Source organism: Rutilus rutilus, assembly GCF_951802725.1.
Source record: "Rutilus rutilus genome assembly, chromosome: 23".
Classification (NCBI taxonomy): Eukaryota; Metazoa; Chordata; class Actinopteri; order Cypriniformes; family Leuciscidae; genus Rutilus; species Rutilus rutilus.
This window is the reverse complement of record NC_140233.1, coordinates 24,234,099-24,246,632: the sequence shown is the minus strand read 5'-3', so window position 1 is coordinate 24,246,632 and position 12,534 is coordinate 24,234,099. Positions and strand designations below refer to the sequence as shown.

At 36.7% G+C, this 12,534-nt stretch overlaps 1 protein-coding gene across 1 annotated transcript; it reads left to right on the top strand.

Annotated features, from left to right (window-relative positions):
* The first annotated feature begins 1,136 nt into the window (after nucleotides 1-1,136).
* On the top strand, nucleotides 1,137-9,411 carry tmem276a (transmembrane protein 276a). The gene is made up of 4 exons (XM_084396526.1): nucleotides 1,137-1,741; nucleotides 2,482-2,595; nucleotides 6,648-6,785; nucleotides 8,891-9,411. Exons 1-4 carry the CDS (start codon nucleotides 1,396-1,398, stop codon nucleotides 9,136-9,138), a joined length of 846 nt encoding a protein of 281 aa, XP_084252652.1. The 5' UTR covers nucleotides 1,137-1,395; the 3' UTR covers nucleotides 9,139-9,411.
* The last annotated feature ends 3,123 nt before the right edge of the window (nucleotides 9,412-12,534 follow it).

Genomic DNA, 12,534 nt, shown 5'->3' with positions numbered 1-12,534 from the left:
GGACTCTACTCACTCCTGTTATTTTTCATGTAAGTAACAGGACTGAAAGTAACAGGAGTTTTTAAGCAAAAAGTTATCAAATACAGGACATATGGCCACATAGCATACATGCTAGCATGAGGAAACTGAGCAAATTCTAGTGACTTAACAAAAGTTCATATTTTTTAAATAAATAAATAACATCTAAGAAATAATTTAGGTAACAGGACAGTATGTTGAGATTGACCTTCTCAGTCATAGTTACAATTTCATAAAATATACAGAAATTAAAATAAGAGGACTTACTTATGGTCTTCCCATTGCCTTCAGAAGATCCAGATGATGCAACTTCCTGTTGAAAATGTGTCTTGTGGAATATTCCAAGTTTTTCAGAGGGGGGAATGTGTTAGGGCAACGGGACTGAGTGAAAACCCCGGGACACGACTAAAATGTGTATTTTATCTAAAATATTAGATACAAAAAAAAAAAAATCTGATGAAAAAAATCAAATAAATTAAAGCATAGATTGGATATAAAGTCACACAACAATCCCCAAAAATTAAGATTTTAATTATTACATTTCATGGTAAAGTTTAGTGATAGAGAGTGGCAACATGCAGAAAAAGCTATTTTTTAGTGTTAGTGTAGGTTTTAATGTTTTTAAATATACATTTTAAATTTGCAGTTAGCTTAATGTGCAGGACATTTTGCTTAATAATAAAATGTATTAGAGTTAATTTTCAGGCAATTTTATACACATACTGTCCTGGGGACAGAAATGTCACCCAATCGGTGGAATGGCTCTTTTATCAAAAATCGATTGAATTTTAATAGGCCTACTACTACCACTATATACTACTACTACTATTACTAGGCCTACTACTATTACTACTACTACTAATAAAATAATTATAATACAATCTAGGTTTTTAAAAGCAACAAACCAGAGAAGAAAAACGCGTATTCTAACAGTTACTAAGATAGTATGACTAGTCCGGGTGTCTTATTTATCTTCTTTTTTTTTTCTTTTTTTTTTTTTGCATTAGGATTGCATTGCATTTTTTTTTACACACAAAAAAATCTCCTGCATTTGTATCCATTAAAATAATTTTCCTTTTGATTTTTGATTTATTTATTTATTTTTGTTTTTTGACGTATCGACAGGCTTTTATAAGATTCGCCCGAATATCCTTTATGGAGACAGCGGCAACACAGCTGTTGTCTGACGAATCCGGAGCGCTTTCATCAGCAGTCTCCAGTGTCGGCATTGGTTCTCCTTCATCCAGACTCCAAACGAGCAGCAGCAGAGGACAGACATGTCTGTCTAGAGCTCCAACACCATATGTATCGTCTTGTTATGTCGGGTTTAGGATGATATGGGTTCGGTGCAAAATGTGACAGTTGTCCGCGGGCATCATGAGGATATTAACAGCATCCGGGCTCTTCCTGGCCTTCTGTTCCATCTGGCTCTTGACCATGGCCATCAGCACAGACTACTGGTACGAAACAGATGCGCGGAAACACCGGGACCGATGCAGAAAATACGCCAGCAAGAGAAATGACCCAGGATACATATATATTTCCAACCAAAACCTCCCTCTCCGGATGCGACCGCAAGCGGCTCCTCTGCGGGAATCCCTGCACCCTGCGCCCGCCATGGAGTCACGCTGCAGCCGCCGCTACAACTCGACCACAACCGGGCTGTGGAGGAAATGCCACCGAGAAGGGTTCGATCTGGAGAACGAGGATCTGATTTTTAAAGGTGATGATGCTGCTGATCAGGCCCCGTGTGAGCAGTAACCAGATTCCGAGTTGATTTTGAACAGCTGTAGTGTGTTTGTGTGTTTGTTGAGCATATGTGAATGAGTGTTGAAGAATGTTTGGCGCTATCCAGGGTGCTGATCTCTCACATCAACACTAGACACACGCTCATGTTCACACATTCATCACATTTCTACTAAAAAACAGAAACAGATGGAGTCTGTCAGGGCAGTGCATGGGATCCATTTGACAAAACACGTGTTGTTTTTTAGGTCTGAGAGACCCCAAGCCATTTTAATAAAGGAAAACACTCTTAACTGGAATACGTTACGTTTGTTTCCCTTTTGAGTTTCCTTTTGATAGCTCCAACAACAAAAGCAGTATTCTTATTCTACTTAATCTGAAAAGAATGTCTTCTTTCATGCATTGATGCATTTACAAGCTTCTTAATGTGATAAATGATAGTCTTCCAGGGCAATGAGATGCAGATTTAGATGCAGACGGCTTAGCAGGACATGAGAGTAAATTGACTTGGTTGACTGATGTTGTTTGAGGTCCAGTTTGAATGTTTATTGATCATAATCCAAATAAAGGATTTGGCACTCAAGTTAAGGGCCTGTAAATGTGTGTAGACGTTTTCAATGACTACTTGTGACTGTTCCAGCATTAAAACACACGTGCACTCATCTGTGTTAAAGTGATCCTCACTATTATTACTGAAGTTTCTGTGAATTTCTGCAGGTTTGCTTCAACGCTGCACGCCTGTGAAGTATTACTATTCCTCAGTGAATATCCCACGAAATCTGCCAGTGAACATCACCAAGACTATCAGACAAGACGAATGGCACGCTCTCCGTAAGTCAGATCATGTCATATTTACTGCAAGGTTTGAGTCTGATATCATCATAATATCATCAAAATATCATATATATGATATCATGCCATACAATTAGAATACAAAACCTATAAACCTGACTGACATAATAATATGTGACAGATTGTTCATGATGTATTTGTGTTCATGATGTATAATAGAGATAGATAGATGATAGATATATATGATGTATTTAAACAATAATCTATACCACAATAAATACACTAAACTAGTTTTTACAGTAACACAAACTAGGTTACAACTTTGATGTAGCCTGGTCAGAAAGTTGAAATCAGTTTTAAAAGTCTGAAGTCTGAAGGTATAAGTAGTTTGAAGTTTGAAGTGTTTTAAAGCCATGTAGTCAATCATTTATTCACAAGGCACTTTATACAAAAGCTTTAGCAGCATCACAGTGATAAACCGACAGATGTTCAAATTTGTAAAAAGTATTTGAACCACTTATAATTTTTAGTGGAACCACTTAGTTAATCTTATACAATGCTCAAAAAAATAAAAGACAAGGCCTTAAAATGTAAGCATTCAGCAAAATTCTGCTCTGCATATAAAAGTTGGGACATTTTGTACAATGCAATAAAATCAAGAATCTGCGATTTGTTAATTCTCTTGAACCTTTATTTACCTGACAAAAATACAAATAAAATATTTTCACTGACCCGCTTAAGTGTATTTTGTAAATATAAACACATTTTAATGGCTGCAAAACAGAGGCAAAATAAAAGTGAAAAGCTTGTAAAATATTTGTACGATTTTTGTAATAAAATATCCAAAAATCACTTGCACAGTGTGATATATTTCCTGCAGTTGTGTACTTACAATATCCCAAAAGTTCCCAAAGATTTGTAATTTCAGAGAAATTCCAATTTTAAATAATGGCTCGTCCCTGGTCATTGTCGCCTGCCAGTGACGTAATATCCGCGTTATCCCTGGTTTCCGCTCGTACTGCCGTAGTAACCACGGTGACAGACGTGGACATCTGCATTACGTCTAGCGGCACGCTCACGCTGTTGTTGTTTCGTTCAAACATTATGGATCATGGCAAGCAGACTTTGGGACAAAAGGAGAAATAAAACGAGGATCAATATCAGCGTGGCGTTTTCGAGATGCCGTGACAAACTTGGACTTGACAGAGACGCCGCTCTTGCCTGTACTTTATTAGACAGGTGAGCAAATGTACATAAAACGAATCATTGTTACATAGTTCACCATGATGATGTTAGAATATGATCAGTATGTTATTCTAATGTTGATCTAGCTTACTGCTAGTCTCATACAGCCAACAAACTAACACATAGAATAACATTATAACTTTCAACACACTCAAATGCAGTTTAGTGTGATAGTGTAGACCAAGTGAAACAGCGCTGCGTTACCTCACAAGTTTCATTCGTCTTATAAACTGCCCTGTGTGAGTAGTAATACAGCACTTGCGTGTAGTTCGGTAGAATGAAATGTCCTCATTCCTTTAATATCCGCGGTACTCGCGTGTGGCGCTGATATCTGTCTCTCATTAGCACTCACGCCCTGCTTCACACCACAGTCATGTTAAAAACATAAATGTATTCACTCAGCCATAAACATTATTAGATCCTTCGACATGACGACAAGTTCCATAATTCCACTTATGCATCATCAATTTACGCCTTTGTTATTGTAAGAGTTTAGCGACCCCTAGCGGCGAAAAAAAAAGATATATTGCAGCTTTAAGTTAAACTCTTTTGAAACAGTCCACAGTACGTTGGTGAATCAGTAATAAGTGAAGGTATCGTGATTGAGTGTAAAAAGATCATCTTTAGAGCAGCTTTACATTTTTGTTTAGCTTCTGTCACAACTTTTTTTTGGAGTGTGTTGCAGCCAACAAAAGAGCATCTGTCTTTACAAGCAAAGATAGGTCATGACTAACCACTTTATGCCAAATATGATGAGAGAATTGTCAAACAGTTCAAAAATAACATTTCTAAATGCTACTGTGTTAAATATAGCCACATGTGCTCAGGAGTACTTTGGAAAACCGTTGTCACTGAAGATAGTCTGCCCCTGCATCAAGAGATGCCACTTGAATCTCTGTTACATAAGGAGAAGGTTAGGGCGAGTTCTCTGGGCCCGAGCTCATCTCAGATGATCCAAAACACACTGAAAATATGTGCCAGGGTCAAACGAGTCCACATTTCTGCTTGTTTTTTGGGGAAAAATAGACATAGAGTTCTCAGTCCCAAAGACGAAATGGACCATCCAGGCTTTCATCAGCGACCGATGTAAATGCAAACATCTGTCCTGGTATGGGGTTCATCATGGGTGACTTGCTTATGTGTGAAAGCACCACTGATGTGGAGGCGTATGGAGGCAGAGACATAAACTGCCATCAAGATCTTTCCTGGGAAGTAAGACAGTGCCAGGCCTCATTCTGCACATGCTAAAACAGAGTGGTTTCACTCTGCACCATAGAAGGGATGTGCCTCATCCCTAGTCCATATCTGTCTCTTATTGGAAATGTATGATGGCCCATCATGAAGAGGAGAATCAGACAGTGACGACCACAGACTGTTGAGCAGCGGTCTTGTATCAGGAACAATTTGGCCAAAATTCCACTTGTGAAACTGCAACAATTAGTATCCTCAATTCCCAAATGATTAAAAAGTGTAGTTAAAAGGAAAGGTGAAGTGACACAGTGTTGGAGCCATCAAAATCAAAACTTGTTCAAATACAATTGGGTCGTTCTGTGAAAACTTTAAAAATCTTTTCTTTGTAAGAGAATTAACAAATCACAGATTCTTGATTTTATTGCATTTTACAAAATGTCACAACTTTTATGGATTTGGGGATGTATATGCGTGTTGCATTGTCATCATGTTACAGTCTACTGAATGTATCCCTTGTGAAAAAGGGAAACCTTTAGAATTTATTTATTTATATATTGACTACGTATTATTGAAATAATGCACTTTAAAAGAATATACATAGGTGTGAACTGAATGTTTTCAGAAACTTACTTGCATGTTAATTGCAATTAAATAAAAATGTATTATAGTTTAAATTTATATTAAGTAAATTTTTGATCCACTTAAATAGGACTTTCATTATTGCTTATGTTGTCTGTTGTCTTGAAATATGGTTAAAGTATACTGTTGAATGTACTGACAAGCAGTTATGTTAAACTAAAATACACTTTAATGTTATTTCTATTAAAACATCATGTATTTAAATATATTTGTTATTACATATTTGCAATGATGAAGTTGGGTTATACTTTATGGTAACACTTTATTTTACAGTGTCCTTGTAGTTTCTATAGTAATTACTGTACATTGTGCATAATTACATGCAACTAACACTAAACCAAACCTATTCCTATCCCTAACCCTATAGTGAGTACATGTTGTTAATTATCACTTATCAGGGCTTAAATGTACAATTACACTGTAACAAGGACAACTTAAAATAAAGTTTAACCCACTTTTCTTTGTTTCCTTGTTACAGTGTAATTGTACATTTAAGCCCTGGTTAATGATATTTAATAACATGTACTCACTATAGGGTTAGGGATAGGAGTAGGGTCTTTAAAATAAAGTGTTCCCGAAGTTGTAATTTAGTACATTTAAATATATATTAACTTTCAACACACTACAGATTATAATATTGCACTTTACATGTGCTGTATTATGTAAGCCAACACATCAAAATAAGTGTACAATAAACGATTATAAGGCCATAATGATTTATGTATATGTATATTTATGTGTGTGTGTATATATATATATAAACAGTATATATACATTTAACAATTTGACATTATTACAAACTGCACTTAAAGTGTCCTTAAGTTTTTGTAAAAAATGCAATGAAAGTGGTCTTAAGTGGCCTTTTATTTGATTAATATTAATCAATATCTGCGAGGCGAGTGGAAATATACTTCTATACAAGATTTGAAGTAGCCTACTGTAAAAGTTTACATTCGATACAATTAAGCGTACTTCTTTTTCACTATGGATCCTTAATCTCTCTGTTTTCCCTGCAGATTTGCAGCGGATGACTGCAGGTTTTATCGGTATGGCTGTATCCATCATTTTGTTTGGCTGGATGGTTGGATTGCTGGGCTGCTGGAAGCACAACGAGCTGATGCAGTATGTAGCGGGACTGCTCTTCCTCATGGGAGGTGAGACTCACTCAGGTCTTGTGTAACACTACAGACAACCACTAGGTGGCAGCGTATTACTGAGAGAAGAAGAAATGGCACGTTTGGAATGGCATATTACTCGTAGTAGAAGAGTAGTATGTGCACTGTGTACAGTATGCAGTGTTTCTGTATACACAGACTATTGTATTCCACAACTTGACTTTCATTTCCATTGTGTTGAATCTTTACCCCACCAGTGTTTTATTTTTAAGTTGCCAGCCAGCAATATTTTTGATTATATTCATAAACCTTTCAGTATTCTGTTGTAAGAATATGTGAATATGAATGTATCAGAAGAAAGAGCAGAGCATCTGCATTTAAACAAACAAATTAACACAACTAAAATGTTCTATCTTTTATTTCAAACAGTGTTTTATTAACAAAGTTTGGTATGAACAAATGATCCATCCATTCAGCACGAGAGTAGGCCTGTATATACGTGGCCGACTCACCTATGCTTCTGGACAGTTTTTCAGCATCCCTCCATCACCCCGTCTCTGTCACAGTTTTGTTCAGCTTGTCTTAGGCCCTGTTTACACGAGAACGCTCACGGGTGAAAACGTAAAAATATTTTATCAGATGTGCCTTTCTTTAGACGGCGGCGACGTTTTTGGGGCTTAAAAACGCAAAAAAGTGAAACCACCCTCAAGAGTGGAAATCTTAAAAACGCGCCACCGTCGCGTTCCCGTCTAAACGGTAAAAACGCAAAAGTCTGCTAGACAGTGAAGGCACCGATCAGTGCTTCACATTGCCACCTAGCCGCCTGGAGTGCATACTACATTGAATTTCACACACTTTTGCGTCACCATATGCACGCAGATTTCCCCCCCCATAACGCTCGTCTAAACGCAGAAATTTTTTTTATCACTTTTGCGTTTTCTCTTCAGATCGTTTCCGTGTAAACGTAGCCTTAGTTATCGTGGACTTTTAGTTTGTTTTCATTCACATCATGTGTTCCGCCACTCCTTTGTTTCTATGGTTACTGTTATTAGTTCATTCTGTTCAGGTGCATGTCATTGATTATCTTGTGGGAATCACTAACGATATGCTTAAAATGGAGACGTTTTTTCTTTGAGTTTTCCGCGTACAGACGACACCATTGTCAAAACGATCCCCATTCACACGGATCCGTGAAAACGACAAAAAACGCTGTATTCTGCTGCCAGGCCAGTAGATGGCGATGAAACACGGTAGACTGAACATGTAATACGCATGTGCATGACGTCATCGTCTTCAGAGATTCGCGTTTTTATTGTTAACACGGAGACGGTGTCGTGTAAGCTCTTCCCTCACAGTCCTTCAGTGTTCGGTCTACATTACATTTATCCTCATTAAACTTCGTATTTGAACTTTATTCTTCATCTTCGTCTGCCATCCTGCAACCACCCGCTTCTTCTGGGCTGCGTTTAACTCCACTTTTCGACATACACTTACGAACTTCCTAAGCACTTCCCCTCTGGGAAATCTTCGCCGCCATTTTCAAGTGCGTTCAACTTCGTCAAATTAACGAGGGAAGGCCATAAAAAATTCTAACACAGTCCTGGGCTGAGTCCGAAATCGCCCCCCTAAACCCTCGAATAGGGCGTTATTTGAGGGGACAGCCATCTGTAGTGGTGTCCGAAACCATAGTAGACGTTATTGAGGGCACTTATTCAATCCCACAATGCACTGCAATAACGAGTGTACAACCGATGTACGCTCAACGGCTGTCCGAATTCGCTCAATCGTTTTCATTCACTCCTTCAAGTGGACAAACATAGGGAATAGTGAATGAGGGTTAAGGGGGGCGATTTCGGATTCAGCCCTGGTTTACTCAGATTTTCTTCTTCTCTTGTTTTTCAATCCTGATTTTCTGTACTATTTCAGAAGATTCGTAACAGCGCCCCACAGTGAAATTACTTGGAATAACTTGGCGGGGAAGTGTTTTATCATAAATGATGGAAAATCTCGTTATTGGCGTGGAAAGAGTTAACTGAAAATAATACGCACAATTTTGCGAGCGTAAAACAATCTTTTTGTCTGTTTCTGTTCATGTTGTCGTTATAAACTCACGGTGTTGTTTTGTTTGTGATTGTGCATCACAGGCACCTGCTGCATCATTTCCTTGTGCACATGTGTGGCTGGTATTAATTTCGAGCTCTCGCGGTACCCGCGCTACCTGTACGGCCTGCCGGAGGACATCAGTCATGGGTACGGCTGGTCCATGTTCAGCGCGTGGGGCGGTCTGGGTCTGACGCTGCTGGCTGGCTTTCTGTGCACACTAGCGCCCTCTCTGCACAGTCCCCAGACCACCACCACACACAAACCACGACAGGAGAACGGCATGGTGTGACGCTCGTACACTCCCACCACACACGCAGATACGTTAGCAAAACACGTCATACTGATGCAGACAAGTGTCTCTACATATCAGAGAAAAATGGCAAATAGACAGTCACATACACAGCTGATATTGTGCAGATACACTGCAAACTTCTATAACAGGAAGGGGAAATAAACAATGATCGAGAATGCAGCTGAGTTAAACTAGCTGGCGTTTGAAGGAAAAAACTGCACTGAAAAAAAAAAAAAAAAAATCGTAATCAGTATTATCGTCTTATTTTCCAGAAAAAAAAATATATACTGTACCTTGCAATTGCTAAGATATCCCTTGTTAAAAAGAAGTGCACTTAATTGTATTGAATGTGCACTTGTAGTGTACTTCAAATCTTAAAAGTATATTTTTACAATCTGTGCTTGCAGGCATAATAATATTAATAAAATAAAAGGCCACTCAAGTGTACTAAAAAAGCACTTTCATGACTGACTGAGTTTCTTTACTATTATTACTTTGTAATAATGTCAAACCGATTTGACTTTAAAGTACATTTTAAATCATTATGTTAGTAATCTTTTGTCATGTTTTAAAGAAGTACACTTATTTTGATGTTGACTAACATACAAAGCACATGCAACGTACATAATTATATTTTTAACTGTTGTGTGTGATTTGATATTACATTTTAAGTTAATATAATGTTTAAGTTAATAAAACTGCACCTTCATTATTACAAATGTGTAATTACAAATATATTTACATACATGACATACAAGTTTCAGTATAAATGACATCAAAATGTATTTTAATTTACTATAACTGCTTGTCGGTGCATTTGGCAGTGCACTTTAACCAACAGAATTATGAAATTAGATGTAAAGATGCAGGCGTACAGAAGAGGGTCAAACTAACTGCACTGAATATACATTTAAACTATAATGCATTTTCATTTAATTATCAATAACATGCAATTAAGTGTAAAAAAAAAAAAAAACATTACATTCAGTTCACACTAAAGTATATTCTTTTAAAGTATATTATTTCCATAATAAGTACCCCTATTTAATAGTTTGCTATAGTGAACTTCTATTTCACAAGGGATAACCCAGCTGTCAAGTATATTTATATTGTTTTTAAGGATATTTAGATGTTTTTACTGGAAAACAAAGCAAAAATACTGATTAGACTAAACACAGACAGACAGACAGACAGACAGACAGACAGACATCTTCTCTGGTACATAGCTGATATTTTACTGAAGATTTGCGTCTCCAATGGTGCTCTCTTTCTGTCTTGATCTTTTTGCCTGTAATTATGTTCATATCTTTTTTCTGTCTTAATGACTGCGTCTTTTGCTTTTCCCATCTGTTTCTCTCCTCCTTTCCTCCTGTTTATGTCTCTCAATGGATTTAAAAGAGTGGAAATGTCTCAGAGAATGACAGATTAATATTTTCATTTAATAAACTGTTCAGTGTTTTGGCTTTGCCTGCTATGTAGAAAAGAAAACAACAGATCAAGGCACAAATAATAAATAATTTTGTCCTCAGTGTCTTCCTATAAATGTTTTTTTGTTTGTTTTTTTTTTAACTGAAAATGTCGAATAGCACAAGCAAAATGAATTTTGGAGTCCATATGTGAATTTATCCTCTCTTTGTGCACAACCTCATTATCGAGGAGTCTTTTGAAAAGCAGTGTTAAGAGAAATTAGACTGGACATAGTTTGTTTTTAAAATTATGATATGATTTATATATGATTTTTTTTTTTCTAATAAAATGATCCTGATTCATCATTCATTGGTTATTATGTGATTCACTTTGTTGTTTTGAATTTATGAAACAGTGTTCTGTCATAATGCCCGTGAGTTTTGAACATTGTGTGGGTGGGAATTTTTATTCCAGTATAATTTCTCTCTGTGGTTGTAATGTTCTGCAGCCTTTGAACTTTTAATGACTGCTTGTAATGGCCTTTCATATTTCCATTAATGTTCTTAAACCAGGTACAAAATTTCAAAAGGGCTAAACATAAACATTTAATAAAGAGCAGGACACATTTGAGAATTCTATGATGAAATTGTACAATAATATAAAAACAACAACAACAACAAAAAACAACAACAACAGGTACAGTATAGTTGGCAAAACTTTATCACACATTTCATGTTTACAGGATGGCATTTTAGTGACTATTTACAGTTCTTATCTGCATATATAACTAAATGATTATATGTTAAAGTCCCCCTGTGGTGAAAATCCAGTTTATTATGTCTATGTGGTGTTTTTAATATGTTTTAAGACAAACCATGCACAAATTCATGTCGACACCATTGCTGAGTATTTTCTGCTTAAAACTGCAGTGAACCAAAGACAGTCTCAAAAACACGGTTTGAAATCGGTGGTGTTTCTGACGCCACGAACTACCTTGTAACCAATCAGATCAATGTGTGATCGTCAATGAGTGGATCTCTGAGCTGCTGTGAGTGAGTGGAGGCGGGGCTCATTTGTATATTTATAGAACTGCCTACATGAGGCAAGGGTGTAGAGTTACATTCAAGCTATTTTAAGGAATAAAAAAAAAAATCAATTTCAAAATCATTTTGGTGATCAAAGATGAGTTTTAAATGATACAATTATTGACTACAGAGAGACTATAGACTTGGGACGTAACAATATATATATATATATATACATATATATATATTTTTTTTACCCTTAAATGCATGAATGTTTCGCCAATCATTATTACATATTCGGATGTTTAGCGACCCGGATCTATAACACGAATGGATCTCTACCTGTCGCGATAATATAAAACTCTCTGGATATTAGAGTAACAATTACAGAAGAATAAAGTAAAGCATATTTTGTTACCCTTTGGAGCTTGGAATGGTTCAGTTTGAGCAGATGTTTTATACCATCATCACTGTCCTCGTCAGAGCTCATTTCCCAGTACATTCAGCATCTGGCTCATATTTGTGATCTCAAACATACTCTCAAAACTATCATTTTCAACATCTTAAAAATCAATGTTTTGATCGCTGACAGCTTCTTCACTAGATCCACCATCAAGTAACAGTGACACTAATATTTGATTGCATTCAGTACTTGCTCTGCGGTAAATCGCTGAGCCATTTCAAGTTTTGCTGATGATTCTTCCTATCATTTTTGTTTTCTGTCTGTGGTAACTGTGAGTGAAACGTCACTTCATCATTGTGTATCAGACATTGCCACCTTGTGGAATAAAGGTGAATTGCATTTATGCAGTCATTAAAGATTCAATTATTGTTGTGGAGAAAATGCATATACTTACACTGTTACAAACCTCGGGTCGTTAGCGACCCTATACAGTTTTTACAAAAAATGAATGGGAAAACAGGCATTCTTTTATCATTTTGATTGATTGAGGAATACTAA

Bases quoted from the DNA above. Each gene is read 5' to 3' on its own strand.
- tmem276a (XM_084396526.1), top strand. From the start codon at position 1,396: ATGAGGATATTAACAGCATCCGGGCTCTTCCTGGCCTTCTGTTCCATC. The intron at 2,596-6,647 runs GTAAGTCAGATC...TTTTCCCTGCAG, and splicing joins AGACGAATGGCACGCTCTCC to ATTTGCAGCGGATGACTGCA. The intron at 6,786-8,890 runs GTGAGACTCACT...TGTGCATCACAG, and splicing joins ACTGCTCTTCCTCATGGGAG to GCACCTGCTGCATCATTTCC.